This window comes from Eucalyptus grandis, chromosome 10, assembly GCF_016545825.1.
Source record: "Eucalyptus grandis isolate ANBG69807.140 chromosome 10, ASM1654582v1, whole genome shotgun sequence".
In the NCBI taxonomy this organism is placed as follows: Eukaryota; Viridiplantae; Streptophyta; class Magnoliopsida; order Myrtales; family Myrtaceae; genus Eucalyptus; species Eucalyptus grandis.
In genome coordinates, this window is record NC_052621.1 from 5,562,340 (window position 1) to 5,585,999 (window position 23,660).

Here is a 23,660-nt window from a genome sequence, read left to right on the forward strand (position 1 = left end):
AGACTTTAGAGGGTGGAGCAGTTCGGACTCTTCTTGATGAGTCTCGACTTGATTCATCTTGCGTTGAGTCTTGAAATTTGACATTCATTGACTCCTCTACGGTCGACTCTTCTTGTTATAGACTCTTGTAAGCTTTGCTTGAAGTAGAATATCCAAGGAAGATACCTTCATATGATCTTTCTTCAAACTTACCAACTCGATCTTTTGCATTTTTCAATATAAAACATTTGCAACCAAATACATGAAAATATGAAACAATAGGCTTCTTTTCTTTGAATAACTCATAAGGGGTTTTCTGAAGAATATATCTTAAGAAGACTCTATTGATGATATAGCAAGCTGTTGAAAACAACACCCCAAAATCGAGAAGAAATTTTACTTTCAATTAAAAGAGTTCTAGCCATTTCTTGAAGAGATCTGTTCTTTCTTTCCACAACTCCATTTTGCTGAGGAGTATATGAAGAGGAGAACACATGCTTAAAAGCCCGATTGATCACAGAATTTTGTAAAATCTTGATTTTCAAATTCACCTCCATGATCTGTTCTTATATTAGAGATAACACATCCTTTTTCATTTTGAACCTTTTTAGCAAATTTTTCAAAATACGAAAAGGTTTCGGACTTACTTGAAAGGAAATATACCCAAGTAAACGGGAGTAATCATCAACAATTACTAGGCAATACTTCTTACCCCAATACTGAGTTACGTTTGGTCCGAAGAGATTCATATGCAGCAACCGTAGTACATGATTAGTAGAGACATGATTTATTGGCTTAAAAGAATTTCTTACTTGCTTTCCCAGAATACATGGAGTGCATGAATCGTCTTTTGGTATGGCAATTTGGGTAGACCTCGAACAAGCTGCTTTGATGAGATTTTGGCTAATTGCTTCATGTTGACATGACCAAGCTTTTTGTGCCATAAGCTTGCTTCGTCTTGAATTGAGATAAGGCATTGCGATTCATTTGGTTTCACATCCAGGAAGATAGATATTTCCATGTCTTCGACCCATGAAAGACTGAGTAGAGTCTTTTCGATTCTAGAACATGTTCCTTCTTGAAAGAAGATCTTGAAACCAAGTATCACACAATTGACTAATGCTTTTGAGAAGATTGTAATTGAGTCCTTCCACTAAGGAAACATTACTTATTGTGAGAGTTCCAATTTTCACGGTTCCAAATCCCACAATACTTCCTTTGCTGTTTCCTCCAAATGAAAATTTTCCACCATTTACTTGAGCAAGCTTTATAAAGCAATTTGAGTCTCCCACATGTGTCTTGAGCATCCGCCTCGTCAAGATACCACTTTACTGTTTCTTGACGGAGACCTGCATTTAAAATAAAGTCTCAAGCTTTCTTTGGTACCCAAATTTTCTTGGGTCCTTTGGTGTTAGTAAGATAAAACAAGATATTAGCCCAAACTTTCTTAATAGGTTTCCATACCATAGGACACTATTTTTCAAAGTGATCCGACCGTTGCACTTAGAACATCTCGAGAGCATTTCTTCCTACGGGTTTTACAAAACTTTCTTGAAGTGATTTTTGTAAACCTCACTTGAAAGACTTTTCTTAATTCTTTCTTTTACTTTAGGAAAATCAATCAAGGGAATTGTTTCTTCGTCATACCAAGACCAGGACTTATTGAAGTAAGGTCTTTGTGCTGAAAGAATTTTCTCAAGTTTTTCAGACCCTATAGAAAATTTCTTTGATATATTTGATAAGTCTGTTTTTAAAAAGCATTTTCTTTTAAAAGATTTTCTTCATTTTCTTTAAGATTGGAAACAGACAAGTCTAGACTTTAACTCTTTCTGCTAAAACATTTTCTTTTTTGTTTTAGAGCTGAGTTTTCTTTTTTAGTTTGGAAATTCTTTTGAGAGAAGTCTTAAGATCAAACATAGTTCATCAATGTATTTAGAAACTTTGACAGGAATTTTAAAATTACTTGCCTCAAATTCACTTTATGGTCCGATGCGAGTCGATCCAGTCCAGAGTCCGAAACTGTTGTGCCATCGACATAGATTGGCATATTCATTATCACTTTCTTCACACTCGGTATCACTCCCTAGTGTTTCAGCTTTGAGAGCTTTTCGAAATTTTTCAGCTTTTCCTTTCTTCTTCTTGAAGAGGACAGTTGGTCGATGTGTTCCTTTTTCTTGCATTCAAAGCGACTACATCTTTATTTGGTTCCTCATCATCAACTTGAGACTTGGTCCGCTGTCTTTGAAAGCTTTGTTTCTTTGAGTTGAACCTTCTTCCTTTTCTATTTAGTTTTCTGAATCTTCTTATCATGAGAGCAAGTTCCTCATCATCCATATCATCTTCAGAATCTGTATCATCATAATCATCATTTGATTTTAATGCAATGGATTTCTTACCTTTTGGATCTTCATCTTCATTGATCCTTTCCACTTCATAGAATTTGAAGAGTTCCAATCAGCTCGTCAACGGATAGTGGCATAATTCTCGTGTCTCTCTTATCGAAGTCTTTATGTGATTCCAATCCAGAGAGTCCACGCAGAGCTTGTTTACCTTCATGGGATCGAAGTTGGTTGACCTTGATTTTCAAGACCATTCACAATATCCGTAAAACGACTAAACATGTCGATATTGATTCTCCTGGTTTCATTCTCAAGGCTTCGTATTGACCAAGAAGAATGTTGATTCTTGTTTCCTTCACTCGATCTTCCTTCATAGGTGATATGCAATCTGTCCCAAACTTCTTTTGCTGTACCACAAGAAGATATTCTATTATACTCGCTTGGTGATAAAGCACAATATAAGGAGTAAATTGCTTTTGCATCGAGTGTTTGTCTCTTGGTTATTTCTTCCCGAGACATTCCATTTGGTTTCTTCGGTTTCTTTTCCTCTTTCGGGACCGATGCGGTGGTAGGAGTAATTCCTTTTCTACAACGTCCCATTCCGAGAGGATCCTTTGATCGTAGGAAAGCTTTCATCTTGTTCTTCCGGATGTTGTAATCCTTTCCATCAAAGTAGGGTGGTCAGGTATTGCTTTGTCCTTCCATCGCCCCGGTGCTAGCATACTAGCCATGGATCTTTTACTATGAAGTAAAACACTTCAAATAAAGTAAGTACACAGTTTCGATACCAATTGATATTGCTAGTATAAACACCTAGAGGGGGAGTGAATAGGCGCACAAACAATTTGTCCCAAATACAGAAGCAATTCTTAACAAATTGAAATACAATCGAGGTAAAGAGAGTAAGGAAGAGAAAATTGAACACAGGATTTATAATGGTTCGGCTTATTCCAAGCCTACGTCCACTCTTCCGCACTGACAACCCACCGGCTGGATTTCACTATGATCAAAAGAGAAGTTATAGCACAACTTTGCCTTGATTCCACAGTGTAGATGTTCTACCACACCTCCTCAAGGTCTCTCACAAATATAGACTCTCTTTTGTATACAAGTATTCGCTCAAAGGATTTATCTAAACAAATAGGAGCTTCAGACTTTGGAATTCTTCTATCGCGCACACCTCGAACAACTAAGAACATCTTCCTTATATACTCCTTTATGCCATCATACCCGTTGGCACTTACCAAAAGGAATTCCTCCAATCTACCCGTTGGACGGAATCAATTAGGAAGATTGTTCGAGCTATTAAAGGAACGTGTTGATAGCCCATCAATCATGTTCGCCCATACAATCAGGATCTCGGTTTCCATAAGTAGAACCTTCCAATAATATTTAGACAATCATCGAATCTTCAGTCATTGAATCAAACTTGATCAATCAAAGGATTCTGATACGTCTTCTCCGCCCACGAGATCTTCTCCGATGATAAGGTTAAATCTTGAACAAAACATCCCGAGTTGGATAACCTTTCTTCAACGGATTAGAGACTCACAATGAGGATAGACTTTGAGTCTTGAGTCGGCTGTCCGGAAGTCTTCGACTTTGACTAACGAGTCTGCACCTTCGACTAGACCGATGGAAACGTTTTGTCAACTTCAAAACACTTTCACCGAGATTTCACCAACAGCCGTAATAATGCGAAATAATATAGAACTTCTTACTAAAACAAAGGTTAGTATATGTGTAGTATGTCCAATTCTATCATTTAAAAGTATAAGTTTAAAGCCGAGCTACTTGTCACTTTGATAGAGTTTTGAGATACTTATATTAAGAAAAGGTTTAACTTGAAAGAGACTTTTGTGTATATATGTTAATCGTACTGAAATTTTTTGCTATATGATTTTACTTTGTTTTACAAACAAAGTGAGAGATTGTTGGAAGTTTGTTTGTAAAACAAACTAAGTGTATGTTTCCTTATCTCACATAGAAAAATGGGAGGAGGTGGGCCAGTTAATAAGTATGGAACTTCTTTAGTGTATCTAAAGAAAAGATTGGGTGCAAGTTAGACCCCACCATACTCACATGCACACGATTTTGGCACGATCATTAGACACACTTAGAACTTTGCACGCTTGCACGCCCACGGTTTAACTAGCACTAACCCCTTTATTTTTTTATTTTATTCTATACAGTTATCTTACTAACTTTTATTAGGTCAAAGGTTGTTTTTGTTTATTGATAATTTTTAAAATTTATGAAAATTAGTTTATTATTCTGAATTTTTATATTTGTGTCTTTTTTAAGACAACTTTTGGAAATGATACTTGTTCAGTTTGTAACATTTCTCAAAGGATTGCATTTGTTCATTTTTCAACTTCTTCTAAATGGACACTTTTGTTCATTTTGCAATTTCTTTCAAAATGATACATTTGTTCACTTTGCAATTTTTCACAAAGAGTTGTCTATGTTCTTTAAAATCGATTTGTATATGTCATTATTCTATATGAACGAATATGAGATCATTTCAAGTCTTATTTCCAAAACTACAACCATATTATCAATTGTTTCCTAGAGAGATCATGGAGAAATACTAAAATTGCTATCATGTATTTTCATTTTGAGACTTTATTTTATCCTAGAAGATATTTGCCGGTGACCATTAGCAATTTTGTGAGGCAAATAAATTCTTCAAAAGATATTTGTAAAAGCTAGTATGAGCACCTAGAGGGGGTGAATAAGTGTAAAAACAAATTTCCGAGATAAGTGTTCAACACTAATCAACAATAGATGATGAAAATGAAGTTAGACTCTTGCAGACTAAATGAATTACGATCAAAGTGAAAGAGCGTAGAGAAGAGAATAAGAACACGAGTTTATAGTGGTTCGGCTTAATCCAAGCCTATGTCCACTCTTCCGCACCGATAGCTCACTCTGAATTTCACTATTAATCAAAAGAGTTGTTACAAAACTCTTCCTTGATTCCACAAAGTGTAGAGATTCTGCTACACTTCCTCAAGGTCTCACAAAGACTCAAACTCTCTTTTGAATACAAGATTTGGCTCAACAATTTAATTGACTAAGAACAAGGAGCTTCAAACTTTGGAATTCTTCTATCGCGCACACTCAAACAACTGGAATGTCTTCCTTATATACTTCTTCATGCCATCACACCTATTGGCACTTACCAAAGAAATTCTTCCAATCTACCCGTTGGACAGAATCAATTAGGAAGATTTCGAGCTATTTAAGGAATATGACGATAGCCCACCAATCATGCTCGCCCATACAATCAGGATCTAGGTTTCCATAAGTAGAACCTTCCAAGTATACTTCGCCAATCAACGGATCCAAAATCCCTGAATCAATCTCAATTTGAATAATGGATTCCGAAATAACCGTATACAGCCAAGAGATCTTCTCCAGTCGATAGAATCAAATGCTTAATGAAACATTCAGTTCTAGATAAGCCTTATTCGACGATCTAGAAATTGTCAATGAGGATAGACTTTGGGTCTTGAGTTTGGCAGTCCGAAGGTCCTCAGACTTTGATGAAAGAGTATGCAAGTCTTCAGACTAGACTGATTGAAACGTTTTGTCAACTTCAAAACACTCAAGGAAGTTTTCTCCAACAATATTATGCCTCAAAGTCTAACTTGATTACTCTATTGATTCGAAGCCATATTTTTCCAACACAAACTACTCGCAAGGCGGAGTAAAAAGTATTTAAATATGAAACATGCTTCCATCTAATGACTTAAGCTTTTAGAGTTGACAACAATTCCAAAAAATCTTTCAAAAAGAAGTAGACGATGTGGTGGCGGCGTAGTGGTTGAGCGCAAGTTCCTTTCGGGAGAGGTCCTGAGTTCGAATCCCTGCGCCGTCTGCCTTGCGAGAAAGGAACCCACGACTTACCCGGGACAGCAAGGGTGGTGGTGACTCTACTTGCTCCTCCGGGGTTTACTCCACCGCAAGCGCGCCTGAGGTTCCCGGGTACCCAAAAAAAAAAAGTAGACGATGTGATGTGATGTTTTTAATCTATTCAACTTTTTCCAGTGATAGTATTTTTTATAAAAGAAGTTTCTTTCCCCACTCACTGCACCTAGGTCGTGCAACCTCAAAGCTCTAGATTGGGCTCACGACAGCCCTCACTTGAAACTTACTTTTGTTGCTTCTTCTTTGTAAAGCTTCCGGTTCAACTCTTGTTGCTTCAATCTCTTTTTTTTCTTTTTAATTATTTCTTTCAAAATTACTTAACCAAAAAAATACACAAAAATAAATTATCAAAACACTATTTGTTATCATTAAATGCACATGGAGTAAAAGACATTTGCAAAAATGGCTTTTCATTTCCTAAAACCAAACCAATGCAATCAACTTTTGGCCAGAGAAGCTTGGACTAATTGAATGCAAAGTGAGAATGAGTTTGCTTCTTCCTTTCTTTCAAACAACAAGAGAAGGTGATAGACAAATTTTAAGACGCGAATGATAACCATTCTGATCAGAAATTTATTTCTGAAACAGAAATAGATTTTCATATTTCTATTCTTGGATGAGTTTACGAGCAAAAACGCACATTTAATAATGACACAAAATTTATATTCCTAGAATATAAATTTGTTTGATAACAACACAAAATTTCTCCCTCCTAGGTGGTGATAGACAACGTGGGGTAGTCGGTGGTGACTAGCAATGGCTTGTGGCAGCAATGGGTGGGTAGGCCGGCTAGTAGTAAGGATGAGCGATAATAAGAGTTCTTATTTCTCATTTTTGTTTTAGAAATAAAGAAATAAAAAAATACTTCTTATTTTTATTCCAAATATATTTCTTGACTAAAAATTTGTTCTAAAAATAAAAGAATAAAATTATGATACCAAACGGATTTCTATTCCAAAAATAATTCTAAAACAAAACAAAAATAGTTTTGGAACAAATTTAGAACGGTTATCATATGCGCCTTTAGTAGTCCAACTCAACTCATTCTTTCACATAATGTGTCCGGTCTCGTTGCAGCTTTATGGGCTTCTCCTATTCTGAGGGATTTTATCCAATGAACCATGCCTCAACCAATAGACAACAATGGTTAAGACTGTGCTCCACATAAACCCTAAATCTCATACATTCTCCATATTTCATTATGGCTGTTGCAATAAGGCGAGTGATCAAATAATAATATAGATAGAAGAAAAAAAATAAATCGGACACCGAATTTACGTGGTTCGATCGTCAAGACCTACGTCCACGGGGAAAGCAGCGACGAATTTCACTATAGATCAAACGATACAAGGAGATTACACACTCGAGTCACTCAAACACTCTCTTGGTGTTTCTCAAGCCCCAATTATATCCAACAACACATGCAATGTCTCGCCCCGAAATTCCTCGAAATTTCTCAAGAAATAACCTCTCAATCTCACGAATGAATTACACGCAAATTTTACTACAAGATTTAATTGGCTTGAACACTAAATCTTTCTTGGATGTAATTCACGAACAATAACGACAAAGAAAATCCCTCCCAAGCACTCGACGACAAGACGGCATTTCAAGACCAATTCTTCATGATCAACCTCCTATCACCCACGGCCTCAAATCTATATATATATATATATATAGTGAAACCCTTGTTCTTTTGCCGACTTCTCATAGGATTTTGTTTCCTATCTTAAACGATTTTATCCAAAACATATCTCTGTATGTCTTAAACAAAATTCAAATCCAAGTGAAAGTTGGACTTTCCTATTTTACCGGTTAAATTCTCCAACGCAGATTTGAATTTTGGGAAGTTGATCTTCGAATCTTCTTTGCTCAATTTCCAATGTCTGCAACATATCCAATTCGGAATATTCGGAATTTCATATTAGACTCAAACTTCAGACATATTTTAACAATCTTCACTTTGGCTCGACGTTTGAGCCAAGTCGCTGCTTCACAAAAATTCAAACTCTGCCACTACTTTCCCATAGCTCCAGATTGGCTCAACCGCCACAGATATTATCCAAGTCTAAGCCTCGCTTGAACTTTGCCATAACCAAGGATCTCATCAGAATACCAACTCCACATGCACCTTTAACTACTCTACAAGGATTTTCCGATGCAACCTCCTCAACCGCAGATAAAGCAAAACCATTGTTGCATCAATATCTATCAGGAGATCGAATACATACCTTGTTAATTTCAGCAGTTACAACAACCATTGGCTCTATAGGCTCCACCTCACTACAAGCACCATCTGTGTCCATTACTTTTGCTAATACTCATTGCTCGCTACCTCGGGAGTTTCTGGTCACAACTCCACCTCAAGCTTAACATCATTCAGATCCATTTGAACACTGCTATAATCACTTCTAGCCAGAAGTACTAGAGACTCGTCACACGTAAATTCTCTACTAATAATAGGTGAATTTAACTCCGAGCACCACAACCGATAACCACTCTCATCTCGTGCATAGCCTAGGAATATGCACTTTCTTACCCTTCCATCGAGCTTACCATCACTCGCTCAAACATCACATGGGCAACCAAATATTCTAAGAACAGAATAATTAGCAACATTACCTGACCACTTCTTCGAGAGTCTGATATTCAATCGTAGTCGATGGGGATCTATTCATCAGGTAGTATGCTGTACTTAGCGCGTCCGCTAAGAATCTCCTAGCCATACCAGCATTAGAGAGCATTTTATGGGCTGTCTCTAGCAATGTTTTTGCTCATCAATTCCGCAATTTATTGTGGTTCATCAGCATTAGTGCGGTGTTTTACTATACCTTCCTTCATGTAGAATTTGTTTAACAACTTTGAGTAAAACTCCATGCTACTGTCAGTCCTTTTTCCGCTTGATCATCTTACTAGTCTCTTTTTTTTTTTTTTTTTTATCAAAGCTATCAACTGCTTGCTTGATCCTAACAATAGCATCAAACGGTGCCTAAGCACAAATACTCACATCTTCATCAAGTAGCCATTAACAACTATTAACATATATCTAGCACTTTTCCTCGACGAAACCTGCGACAACCTGCGAACATTCAAGTAAATTAACTCGCAATTTCCATGGTTTCTTTGACAAGTTGTACTAAACTGCACTTTCCGCCGTTGATCTAAATCACAGCACCTGCATACATTCAGCTCGTTAGAAACATAACCACATGGCAGATTTCTTTCACTTAAAACCTTCAGCTTCTCTCGCCAATGTGCCCCAAACGCATATGCCACAATTCGGACTCTCGAACGATGCGTCCAACATCTCCACAGTGAAATTTGTCACTATCTCACCTTGAAGCTCATACAAGCTATTGTCACGGGTCGATCGATTGGGATTGTGACCGTGCGGCGACTCGGGCTATTTTGGATCACCCAAGCCAAGTCTTGCTCAATCGAATGCACAACTCGCTCGCACACCCGAATCGTAGAGAAAGAAAGCTTCTAGAGAGAGGAACTCTAGAAAGAAAAGACCTTTGTATTCTGAAATGTTGGATGATACAAATGAGGGGGGGACACCCCTTCTTATACTCGAGGCCCTCGGATTACATCCGTTGATCTAACTTTTATCCGGCGGGCGAGATCGCACCACCTCAACTACCGACACTAATGTTAACTACCGTCTACCGACATAAATAAAGCTAGAAACTTCTAGAACTTGGCGTCTGGAAGGAGACTAGTGGGGAAGTCGAGTGAGCACAGGAGGTCCACCGCGGCATTGTCACGTCCTTTTTGCACTGGAACCTCTTGGGCGTGACACTATTGTGCTTGATTCCTTTCATTATTATCAAAGCACCTTGAACAATTTTCAGAATACCACATTCTGAAATATATCAATACCCAACTAAATCCAGGGCACTCAAAGAAATTAAGTTCTTTTTCAACTCTGGAACATGCCTTACTCCAGTCAATGTCCTCACAATACTATCATGCATTCTGATTCTAACATTACCAACATCGATGACATCGCATTCAATGTTGTTTCCCAACTGTACTTTACTATCATCCATGCACTGATAAGTAATAAACCAGTTTCTATTTGGTGTGACATAAAAGAACAACCAAAATCCATAATCCATCCATCAAACGATAAATTATTAGTGACAGGCAAGACATAATTGGTATTATATGTTACAGCTGCAATATTATCTGTAGAATCAATTATAATTCCCTTACCATTCTCATTCTTCAGCTTACAGCAATTCCTTCTAAGATGTCCTCTCTTGCCACAGCTCCAAAGAGACAAGATCACTAGTCCTAGACCGACTATGCCTGTTTATATTAGTACTACTTTTACTAACACGTGTTCTAAATCTTCATCTATTTTCACCTACTAAAGCAACATATACAGGTTCACCAAATTTGATTCTGAGTTCTCTTCTACAGATGTCCTCACTCAAAATCAAATCTCGAACCCCATCAAATATCAAACTTGTTGATCCATAGGAATTATTAACGACAGTAACAGTAGCATTCCAATTATCAGGCAATGAGGATAATAGAATTAAAGCACGTACCTCATCTTTAAAGTCAATCTCAACTGAACTCAATTGACTAATAATCACATTGAATTCATTAATATGATATGCAACCGACACACCTTCGCTCATCTTCAAATTAAACAGACATCGCGGAGGGCTTATCGTACATATCCGACAAGGCTTGCATCAAATCAGCAATGGTCTTTTCCTTCAAGATGTTAAACGTGACATTACGAGCCAACATCAACCGAATAACACCCATAGCTCATCTATCCAGCAAATCTCAATCAACTTGCTTCATCGACTCTAGTTTCTCCCTATATAAGGGCAAGTATAGTTTCATCTGGTAAAGATAATCCTCAATCTGCATCTTCCGAAACGAAAATCCTTCTCATCAAAATTGTTGATTCTCACTTTTACTTCTTCAATCGCCATCGATTTGCTTCAACTTAGCCAAGTCTAGCTCTAATACCAATTGTTGCGATAAGGCAAGTGATTAAACAATAATATAAACAAAAAAAGAAAATAAATCGAACATCGGATTTACTTGGTTTGGTCGTAGAGACCTACGTCCACGGGAAGAGCATCGATGAATTTCACTATAGATCAAGCAATATAAGAAGATTACACACTCGAGTCACTCAAACACTCTCTTAGTGTTTTCCAAGCCCCAATTACATCCAATAACGCATGTAGTGTTTAGCCTCAAAATTCCTCGAAATTCCTCAAGAAATACTCTCTCAATCTCACGATGGAATTACACGTAAATCTTACTACAAGATTTAATTGACTTGAACACTAAATCTTTCTTGGATGTAATTCACGAACAATAACGACAAAGAAAATCCCTCCAAAGCACTCGACGACAAGATGGCACTTCAAGACCAATTCTTCATGATCAACCCCTACCACCCACGGCTACAAGTCTATATATATAAGTGAAACCCTTATTCTTTTTACCGACTTCTCATAAGATTTTGTTTCCTATCTTAAATGATTTTATCCAAAACATATCTCTGTATGTTTTAAACAAAATCCAAATCCAAGTGAAAGTTGGACTTTCCTATTTTAGCGGCCAAATTCTCAAACGTAGATTCGAATTTTGGGAAGTTGATCTTCGGATCTTCTTTGCTCAATTTCGAATGTCCGCAACATATCCAATTCGAATATTCGGAATTTTGCATTGGGCTCAAACTCAAGACATATTTTAACAATGACTATAAATTTCTTATAAATAAAATCATGGTCACTAGTATTTGATTTATCTCTCAAGCTTCGAGGTTTGCGAATACCCCCAAACATTTATAATCTCCCCTTCTTTTGGTTTTCAATTGGAATTCAAAATCTTCTCTATTTAGAGATTGAATTGAGATGTTCAATTTGCTTTTCTAAATTGGATGGCATAACTGCACCTTGTATTTTTTAAATGGATGGCACATTCAACCCCTTTAGTAAATTCTAATGACCTAATTCTCTCCAAACATAACAAATACTGGTCATACCATGAATCTAGAAAAAAAAATACTAAATTTCGACACACAAAGTTGCACGTCGCGAGCATGCAAAGTTGGCTAACATAATTTTTCTTTAATTTATTATTTCAGATGAAAAGAGGTAAGCTTACTTACAACAAAAGCATAATCAATTTTTAGATTGCAAATTCACAAGTATAATTCTTCTAGACTGATTCAAACTTTTGTGCATGTGTTGGCACAAAATAAAGGTTACATAGTTATTAATCTAACTAGCTCATTAAGCATCGAATAAATTCAAGTGGTTTAATGTAAGTTGAACGATCAAAATCAAAATGATATATATGCTAGCAATATCAACTTCAGGAAGCCAAACTCGAGTGGTGATCAATCACGTGCTTTTCAGGACTCTAAATTGACTATCATTTGATTTTCACTTGTAAAGAGTGTTTTCTATAATTTTCTGAATTATCTGGAAACTTTTATTGCAATTAGCATGTGAGAGATGATGAGTTCTTTAGACTTTGTCGACATCAGAACTTCGTCAAGTCTTGTTCATCCTTTTTTTAATGTTTTATTAATCCATGAACTTTTACTTTAATTCTGCAGTGTCAGCACTTAACAATGTCAACAGCAGTATCCAACTTGTACTCTCCTTTGTTTTCTATATTTAAATAGTTTCTTTTTTGCTTGATCCAAGAATATTACCTTCTCCTTTACACCAAAACACGAGCGCCCCACTAACAAGAAAATGATATTAAAGTGGAACTTTGATCTGAATCTATATTTTAATATTTTGCTTCTTAGTTGCATGTTGTAAATCCACTGATGGCTATGCCTTGTATGTCAAGATCTGAGGATGGAATAATTTCCCAGACCAGGAGACTTCACCTCCCACTTTTTCTTTTATGTTCATACTTACGTTTGTTGCCGGTAAAAACAACTTTGTGTCAAAGTGGTGCGATAAGAATGATGATCTACAGCTGGCCACCATGCAATTTGCTTGTGCTTCTATTTTTTCCTTTTATCTTTTTTTGCAGTTGCTCTATTCTGTTCTATAAAGAAGGCTAGAAATTTGAGAAGTAATTGAGCAGGCGGCCTACGCGGTCGTAATGGTTGTGGTAGTAGTCAAGAATCAAGATGCATTTCGTTGATATAGCGTCGATATTCATTCTTTCTTTCTAGTTTTCTTTTGATTTTTTTTTCTTTTTAAATTAAGGCACTCCAAAAAGGGATGACAATGGCATAGCCTAATGTTTTTTTGAAACCCTAGGGACTTTATCATGGGTATGTTGAAAAGAGAGAGAAAATACAAAGTTATCATGTAATGCCGTCCTTCCGCAGCCAAAAGAAAACGAAAAAAAAAATATTCTTGATAAGCGCACAGAAGATGGAACCACAGAAAATTTCTGGATTAATTAATGTATTCGGTAGGACTCTACAACTACCGTCGATAAGTAGTGTAGTTTATAAAAGTGATATATGCTTTGTGCGATTTATCTTTTCAAAAGGTGTTGTCGAGTTCTACATTCTCGGGAGCACCAGACAAATTAAAAAGGTTAATATCACCATCAAGGACATCGTGAGGAAGATTTGTGTGGTGGGAAACAACTCAGAGTCCCACCAAGTTCTCCCTTTGTTGATTTGCTTTCTGTGTTCACCACTTACTCATGTTTCATTTTGTGCGGTGCTGGTGGACTTGCTGCAGAAGAATGAAGAATTCTTCGTGCATGTTCACAATTCGTCAACTTATTTTTAACAACAATTGCTAGAAAGGAGAGAGATTCTTTGTCAAATTAATCAGCTCTATCCAATGGCCGTGGCTGAAGTGTTCATGACAAAAGAACTCTCGGGAGTTCATCAGGCGGCTTTTTGGTGGTGCTTTTGCCACTTAATGAACATATAAGAGAATGAACTTATTATGGTTCTATGCGGTCATCCAAACTTGAATTGTCGAGCTATTTATCTACTAAAACATAAGAGACACTCTGGAAATTTCAGGAACACTACGTAGATCTGCATTCTCGATTGATGCACAAGGCACAAACTATCAATCTAGGACATAGATAATTGTGTGACCATGATCATGCTGATACTATATTTTATAGGGTTTTCAAGAAGCAAGTTATCAGAATAACATCGAATATTCTCTGGACATAAGACGATTTACGAGAAAAGCTGTCTTCGATTATCTTTTATAGTGGTAAAGAATGCTTCGTTCGTGCTGTTTGAAAAAATCTTCTTTGTCGAATCAATGATAAATTTGACTGAATTGAATTCTCTAAGCATTTGGATTGATAAAGTTTTTCTAGTGCAATTGGCCGATATAGTCAAACAGTTTTCTAGATCTTTCTTCGCTATCAGTCACATGTAGCTTAGATCACAGTCCGTCATGTTTTTTTCTTTTTATTGTTTTAATTTTGTGACTCGAATTTGTGCTTTATTAATCTCGAGTTGGATTGCAATCACACCGTGAAGTTCATCCGACGTGAAGATGAGACTTGTGTCATGGGTCGGTCGTTTCCAATTGATCAATCACCCATGTGGCGTTAGGGATTTACGATCCCAAGTCAGCCTTATACGCACATGCACGTTCACAGGGATCGTAGACACAAAGGGGCAAGTGTATTCACTATGAACAAGCTGAGCTTAATGAGGGGAGGAACCTCTATTTATATAAGTTCAAGTATTTTCCCAGCTGTTGATCGTCCCTCCGATCCAACGGTGGAGTTTGAATGATGTCAAGTCTACATATCATGCCACTCAAGGGCTCTATGCCTTGGAAATACCCATGGGCGCATGTAAGAAGCAAGATCAGGGTCAGCATGGCCGCCTAACACAAAGTAGTTGAACAACCGCAGTTTGAACGGGGGCTGGCCGAACGTTGATCATGAGTCGGTCACTGGCCGTGCACGGGCCTTTGCTTGCATCACGCATAGACCGATCACGCATGATTGACAAATCATGCTTGGATCGATTAGGCTGCCCACAAGCAAGGCCCTTGTGCATGACACGGCCACATCATGGACGGTCTTGGATCATGCTACATCTGCGGCCGTGTCACTTGTATCTAGTACTCGAGGGGTTCGAAGGGCAACATGCCGCGTGCACAACTGGTTTGGTGCTTGAGTGGGATGCCGTTGATCGATCCTCTATCCCGCACATACTGTACATTTCTTTGTATCTTGGCCAATCTCAGTCGCTAAGGCATCCCTTATGCATCGACGGTAGAGATTGTATGAGATACGCCAGCGAGAGCACCGTGCTCGATAAAGGATCTTCAACAGACGTCCGCCACCTTGCTCTATATACTTGGATGACAAGAACCTTTTGGAGTGTTTTGATATGGAAAATGTAAAGACTGTTACCAGTCTCCTGGCCTACATCGCAAATGCAAACTGATAAATGAGATAAATCCAATTTCTGGTGGTCCTCAACCCCGTATTGCTGGTAGTACTATGTATGCTATGGCTTATACTAGTCTAAATTTAGCATGTGCCGGTAATACCGTGACCAGTGCACCCATGGCTAATCATGAGTAAAATACAAAAGTATTATTCAAGTTAATTCGGAGATACCATGATACGTCTTTTAATGAATATTCAGAATTATGTTGATACTTTAAAAATTACAACTTGGTTGGTTGCACTGATTGAAACTATGCATGAGATTCTTGACATGATTTCGGGATGTGCAAGCTAGAAAGTGAAGTTTAATCAACCCAAAAAAAATTGTTAAGTTTTAATTTTCATATACATTGCCACTTCATAAGTAAAATATCTGCTGATACTACCATAATTTGGATGGACAATTAAAAGAAAGATAGAAAACGTGCCCGACCATATCATTTTTATGAAGTACAGACAGAATGAAAGCTAATATGAAAATTTTAGCAACGTTCTCGTCAAGCTCCTCGTTGGTCGTAATTATTCTCATAAAACTCCTCCATTATACCTGAACTTTCCCAAATATCCATAAAGTCCAGGTATTATGTACGTTGTCGTTCGTACATACGATGCCTACATATCTACAACACCGGCGCTGGAGGCGATTTGACCAGAGGACTCCCATTTTCCGACGAGACTGTCACCTCAGGTGCAGTTACAGTCAGCACGACTTCATCGCACTTGAGATGCTTCTTCGCCTTCTCTGCAGTCTTGAAGCCGGTAAGGGAGGCAAGCTCGTTGACAGACTCTGCAATCTTGTCCGTGCAGTCAGTGATGTCAATGAGGAGCGAGGTGACGGTGGTGGCGTGGACGACGGCGAGGAGGTCGGTCGCATCCTTCCAGGAGGTTGTCTTGAGCAGCGACTTGAGGGCTTTCGCGGCAGTTCGGGACTTCTCAAGGTGGGGAATCGCGGAGGACGGCGTAGCCATCGTCTTGAGGGAAGATGAGAGTTGCCTCAAAGCTTCGGCGGCTTCCATGGCCATCTCTGCGCAGAACTCCTTGAGTCTGGTTTGAACTTGTGGTGGCGCCTAAAAATGACGAGAGTGAGTGATTACGTTACAAAAAGAGAATTTCTAGCAACGCACATGATTTTACCATGTTTAAATTATGTAATGTTAAACATTCTCTAGTATTATGAAAAATTCTTAGTTCCATGCATTTAATGTGAGCCTAATTCACATCTATCATTGAATAAGACGGGATTCGAGTGAAACTCATATGATCTAAAAATATATATAAACTTTATTGGTCGGTGCACCCAAATAGTCCCTTATAGTTAATGCACTCAAGCATCTAACTTACTTGGAATTTAGTGGTGAGGTAGCCCTCAAGGGCTTCAATCCTATAGGCGCACTGACGAATCGAAGCTCCAACTTTTAGGTATTGCTTCCACGGATGACGAAAGCCAAACGGGCCGTGACATGGTTCCCAACTTGCAAAATTTGCCTGACATAATCATGTGTCATTATCATGTGAATATAGTAAGTGACAATTCACATGCATAAGTGTCAACTAGAGATTAGAGGAAAAAACAAAAGAACTTGTACTCACCAAAGATTCTTCTTTGCTTTTCGTTCCAAGAACACTTTTGTATTCTTGAAAAAGCGACTTGTCTCGATTCGAGTCACCATCTTCTGATTCTCCCAAATATTCAACCTCAAATCCTACGGAAAAAAAAAAATTGTTGCATTCAATCTTTTTTCCTATAATTACAATAGGTTTTATCTCTTTTGACATTGTTTTTAGGGTTTGGTGAATTTTCTTTCGCATTCTCCTTCCTATGTTTTTTTTTTTTTTTTTTTTTTTTTGGAAAATTTTGTAGATTGATTTGTGTGTACCTTCCAAGAAGTTGGCAAGCTTTTCCATGTTGGAAGCGATGAGCAGGTGGAGGTCTTCGCCGGCCCAGACGGGACACACGATGATCGAGATGATGAGGCAAGCGCTGCCACCGATGACGACGGTGGAGAGCCGCTTGTGCGCAAACTCCACTATCTTGTCTTCCCGAAAACCTGACACCGACACCAACGCGAACGTTAGTATGAATATCAGCATCCCGTAGTCGTATTTCGCCTTGATTCGGGGGAAGAACCTCACGAACGTCGTGCCGGCGGCTGCATTTTGCAACATTATGTCAGTCACCAATTCAGCTCAATCAAGTCAAACCCCGTTATTCTTCAATTCTTGAGTGCTTTTCTAATTTCTCCTTTTAATATTGCAATAACTTTACCTTGAAGAAAGACGAAGAAACCAAGCATTATGGGCTCGCCGGTTTTTCCTGTGAGACTCGCCAAGTGAGTAGCACCAACACCAAGTGCACCGGCAAGCAACGTCGCTAATCCTCTATTCAACCCTTTACCTAGAGTGGCCCCTGAAATTGTTTTTTAAGTTAGTAAATGGAAACAACTGAATGCATATACGGTAAAATCCGACGAAGATCTGACTGTGGGTCTACCATAAACTTACCAACGTAGAATTCGAAGACGACCACCACAGTCATGACCGCCCACATTGCGTTGATGCCGAAGCTGTTGTAGAGCGGCTGGAGGTAATAGATCAGCGACACTAAGGAAAGTGCAAATCCTACTTTAAGTGAATGAACGACTCGCCTCGGGTCATCTTGCCCGAGCTTCATCACCTTCTTGGCCACCTCCACCACTTTTGCCGTCACTTTCTTGGAAAAGCCCATCAACTGCCTCCCTGCGCTAGCGAGGGCTCCGACTCTCTCTTGGCTTGTCGCAACACCCATTTCCAAGCTCTCCATGGCTCAACGAGTGAGCACAGACTTGCATGCGGACAGAAGGGAGAAAGAGGATAGCGAGAGGCCTCCGTTTTGACTGGGATGAAGTCTGAAAATGCCTTATTCGTGAGGAGGGCTCTCAAGGGTCTCCTATTTATGAAGGAGAAAAAGCGAGTGGAGATGACCACAATGTCAACAGTTGGTCTTTATAAGTCGTACGGTGGGGGTACAAGGTGGAGTTTTCTAAGGAGGTGGGACTTTAGTGGGTTGTTCCAAACGCCAGCGCCTACGGCGTGCGAGTGTTTCCCATTTGGAGCAGCCCACATGACAGAAAAAGACAAATTGTATGCAAATACCAAAAAGAAAAAAAAATTAAACTATACCCATTGTATTAACCCCAAATATTTTTATGTGTCACCACAAATCCTAACCTTACCAGTTATGACACAAATGCCTCTAACTTTCATTTTTTTCATGAAAAAATTCAAACTTATATATGTTAGACATGTACACACTCCATTTCAATTCTATTTATAATAAGGTATAAGTTCAGGGTTTTTTTATTATACCAAAAAAAAAAGTTTGGAGTATTTGTGTTATAATAGGTAAATTTAGGATTTTTAGTGATACAAAAAAAATTTAAAATATTTTATCACAATGAGCACAATTGAAAATTTGATGTGGTATTAATCCTAAAATCCCGTCACCACCAATTTTCAATCACCTCCATGACTGTTTTCCCCCTGGCCCAAGTCAATTGGATATTCTCGCCTCGAGTATTGTCCAAACTTAAACGATGCCATAAGTCAAAGCTTGTCTTTTGGGACTATCGTCGCATGAGCAATTTTGTGTCTGTTTATAAAACATAAATGGTACCCATGCTCCGCGTATATAAAATTGAAAATGAAGTCGAAAAGATTGTAACTTGATGAACATGGTGAGAGAATGTGAGAAAATCGTGCCAGTAATAATGGACATCGAGTAACCTTATGCTATTTCAACTTTCTTTGTACTCTTATTCATATTTTACTGTCGATCGAATATGCAACCTTCATCATAAATGACAAATCCATTGTAGGAAACTTTCTAAACTTTGTTGATTTAATTTAAATTGTTGCACTCCAACTCGAAAAGTTTTATATAATAGAGAAAGAAAGTTAGGGAGAATTATCAAAAGAATTATAAACCTATCACAATTGTGTCAATTAAGTTTTAAACTTATTATTTTAGCCAATTGAGTTATAAAGATTTTGTAATTGTGTCAATTCAATTCACTCGGTCAAATTTGGCCAGCCAACGCTAATAGAGGCACTAGCTGTCGACTAATGTTAATGTGGATAATTTCTTAATAATATTTTATTTTATTTTATTTGTAGTTTTAATTTATTTTTCTTTTCTTTTTCCTTTTTTTTTTTTTTTTTTCCTCCTTCCTCCTTCCTCCTTTGGTCGATCTCGGCAACCGAGGCGACCGATCGAGGTGAGGGCCGATCCACAACGAGGCAATCTCACCGACTAGTGGCAAGGCTTACCTCGACGTCGGCGGGCAAGAGTGAGCTCTCGCTAAGCCATTGGTGAGGTGAGCCCTCATCTAATCCGACGCGATCACCTCAATTCAATGACTAACTAGAGGAACAAGGAGAAAGGAGGAAAAAGAAAAAAGAGAAAAGAAATGAAATAATTGAAAATATAACATATTGTTAAAAAATTATCAATATCAACATTAGCTGGCCAAATTCGGTCGATGAAAAAATTTGCATAATTACAAAAGGTTTAGAACTCAATTGACCAAAAATATAAGTTTATGAAAAAAATTAGTATAATTACAATAGGTTTAAGACTTTATTAGTAATTTTTCCAAAAAATTTATGACAATATACTGCTCTCTTTTTTCTCATGAAGTGGACAAATTTATTTTTGCATGCAATATGTGTGAGAAAACATGTTAGAATATTTTAAATATTAAATCGCATATTTATCTAAAGGCTTAAACTTTTAAGAAAATTGATGGTGATCCTATAAAAGCTTACATTATATTGAAGCATAAGGTTATGAATTCAAATCTTTTCAAGCCCTCTACTTGCCTCCCCTATTACATATTTCTATGCTTTAATTCCAAAACACATTTATCTTTCTTTGATTGTGCAAAGAGAGATATACGTGTTTTTGGAATTAAATCACCCACACTCAATCGGATCATCTAGTTTGGAATCATCACAGATAGTGCTAGACGAGAAAATTACCAAAAAAAAAAAAAATTTGTAAGCCTTTTACGCTTGTATCAATTTAGTTATAAATATTTCAACTATACCAACTTAGTTCTAAGCATTTTCATGTTTTATCAATTGAGTCTATCTAGTCAATAATTACTGATGTAAACACTAATCATCCTTCGTGGCACAATTAGTATTAATGATAACATTTTTTAATAATTTTTTACTATTTTTTCATTATTTTTTTTTTTTTGGAGGACTAAATGCTAATAGGGATTGTCAGCCGACCCTCGCCAACATTGGGCGAGGGCATTATAGTGCCCTCACCTAGCTCAAATCTCGTGAAGACATCCGTGTCAACAATGGTCATGCCACGTTAGACTATTGGTATCCATGTTAGTGATGTCCAACCTAGATTAGCCAAATAGAATCAATTGACACACCATGAAAAATTTTAGGATTAAATTAACACAATTAAAATATTTATGATTGAATTTGTGTAAATACAATAGATTTAGAACTTTTGTTTTTAATTTTTGATGTTGAACCATGTGAAATCTACCTTGATCGAATTTAGAAAAGTATCCATTAACACTAATTTTGAGGGAGTATATGATAAAGGTTCTGGACCGTATAAGCTTAGCTCAACTAGTGCTAGACAGGAGAATTACCAAAAAAAAAAAAAAAAATCTTAAGCCTATTACACTTGTGCCAATAAAGTCCTAAATATTTCAAATATCGCAATTTAGTCCTAAACATTTTTATGTTTTGTCAATTAAGTCTATCCGGCCAATAATTGTAGATGTAGACATTGATCATTCTCCATGGCGCAACTGGCACTAACGATAACATTTTTAATAATTTTTAACTTATATATATTATGGATCGAATGCCAACAAGGGTTGTCATTCGACCATCACCAACATTGGGTGAGGGGTTCACAGTGCCTTCACCTAGCCCAAATCTTATCAAGGCATCCATGTCAACAATTGCCGTGCCACGTTAAACCGTCGACATTCATATCAATGATGTCCAGTCTAAATTAGCCGGATGGACTCAATTGGCACATCATAAAAAATTTTAAGATTAAATTAGTATAATTAAAATATTTAGGATTGAATTGATGTAAATACAATAGGTTTAGAACTTTTGTTTTTAATTTTCAATGTTGAACCATGTGAAATCCACCTCGAGCTAGTATATGATAAGAATTATGGACTGTATAAGCATAGTATAACATGGAAGATTCTAATAAGCGAAGGGTCCGGTCGAGGTTAATTCAAAATGCTTTGGAAAATTAGAGAGTAGTCAATAAACAAATTAGACTTCGAAAAAGGACTACTGTTTCAATAATCTTATATACCATTTTACAAGCAATCCGGAAATAGTCAAAGTATCAACTCCCCTTATCTCCGGAACAACAAAATGTAATAAAAAATAACGCATCTAAGTCCGCATTGATCGACCAAAAAAAAAAAAAAAAAGTCCGCATTGTACACAATATATATAAAGATTACATCCATTGTTCCAACTTGGCAGGGTATGAAGGGAATATGCTTTCTATTTTTCTATTGAGAATAAAGGCTCTGTCATTATAGTTTCGAAATACGAACAATTCTCAACCCTTCTTTTTTCACCAAAAAAAAAAAAAGCAGAAAGCAATGGTCAAATGCATCCGACTCAAAAGCATTGGAGCACATAAGAAAGACCATATCTTAAGAAATCAAATCAACATCGAGCATGTCTAATTTTAGGCTAAACATTTCAGTACTTCCGAAGAATAATTTCATTCGTAGGGATTACTCCTTTTTTAATCTTTTCATATCGGGTAGCTGTCCAAAATAAAATAAAATAAATATCCCGAATGGATGTTGAAATATGGTTGAAGATGAGTTCCTTGACCCAGCTTTCGGATTGATGGACTGGAGAGCTTGCGAACGCAGCACCCCACATTCACTGAATATTTTCTCTTTTTGGAATCATGTTCTTGTGTATTGAAATGAGGTTTGGTCACTCTGATTCATTTATGCACATTCGATTACATTACACCCATTTGGTAATTGTTCACGAGAATGGTGATGATAGCATGATGATAAGGGCAATCATGAGCTCACGACATGGTTGATTCCAAAGCATCATATCGTTGTTAGTTCGGCTTCCTTTCTACCTCTTCCACTTGCATTAGAGGGTTGAAGTTGCTATAACCCCAGTCTTGCAATTCCTAAGACTAGGCTTTTTGGAGTTGGCGTGCTGCGCTGTTTAAGCACTTGGCTGTGCCGTTCATGTGTATTTCACCAATAAGAGCCCTAAAATCTCCGTCATTCTCTTCTCTTCAGTCTACTCATCGAGGAAGAAAGACAGCAAGCTATACGTATAAGCACACACCAAATAACATAGAGAAACAAACAGGAAGTAGTAAATCCCCTACTGCTCCATCGAAACCAAAAGATACATAGGTCTTCATCTGTCCCCAATGCATATTTTGTGCGGATTAGTAGAAGCAACATGAATTCCAGTTTTTGGGTTCTATCTCGAGCATATAATTAAGCACAAGCAACACCGTGCAATATGACAAAGACTTAGGTGTTACTTAGGCTAAACCACATTAGTTTGTCCCGATCGTTTATTGCCATGAAACTAAAATAGCATCTCAGTCACCTACCTACTGAGAACTTCATTATCTGAGCTGCAATGACGAAAACATTCAGTCTTGAGAATTGCGACATCAAACTCGGTTAGGGTTTGTGCTTGCACCTATTAATCGAACTTGGGAAGATGCCAATTCCAACTATATGCTGGAGATAGATGATAAAGGAATCATTGTACTCTGGCGAAGCGACATTATGCAACATCCTAAGAAGAAATCTTCCAAGCAAAAAACTATTGGATGCCAATTATCAGGCCACACGACATCGAATTACCATCTACACACTTAGCACTTCAACATAGATGTGACAACGCTTTAAGTTAGAATCAAGTACTTCCAACTATAGGAAGCATCACTAAGTGCTTTTCAAAGTT

The 23,660-nt window shown here is 37.5% G+C and overlaps 1 protein-coding gene across 1 annotated transcript; it reads right to left on the reverse strand.

The window, feature by feature from the left end:
- Positions 1 to 16,273: 16,273 nt before the first annotated feature.
- LOC104423451 (aluminum-activated malate transporter 2) lies at positions 16,274 to 18,453 on the reverse strand. Its single transcript, XM_010035941.1, has 6 exons — positions 18,156 to 18,453; positions 17,920 to 18,060; positions 17,531 to 17,803; positions 17,244 to 17,356; positions 16,995 to 17,138; positions 16,274 to 16,720 (listed from the first exon to the last, which is right to left on the reverse strand). The coding sequence occupies exons 1-6, from the start codon at positions 18,451 to 18,453 to the stop codon at positions 16,274 to 16,276; spliced, it is 1,416 nt and encodes a 471-aa protein (XP_010034243.1).
- Between the last annotated feature and the right edge of the window lie 5,207 nt (positions 18,454 to 23,660).

What these genes read in the sequence shown, in the direction of transcription:
- LOC104423451 (XM_010035941.1), bottom strand. Translation starts at nt 18,453, where the DNA reads ATGGAGAGCTTGGAAATGGGTGTTGCGACAAGCCAAGAGAGAGTCGGA. An exon ending in TTTCTTCGTCTTTCTTCAAG is followed by an intron (nt 17,804 to 17,919) that starts GTAAAGTTATTG and finishes TGCAAAATGCAG; the next exon opens with CCGCCGGCACGACGTTCGTG. An exon ending in AAAGCAAAGAAGAATCTTTG is followed by an intron (nt 17,139 to 17,243) that starts GTGAGTACAAGT and finishes TGATTATGTCAG; the next exon opens with GCAAATTTTGCAAGTTGGGA.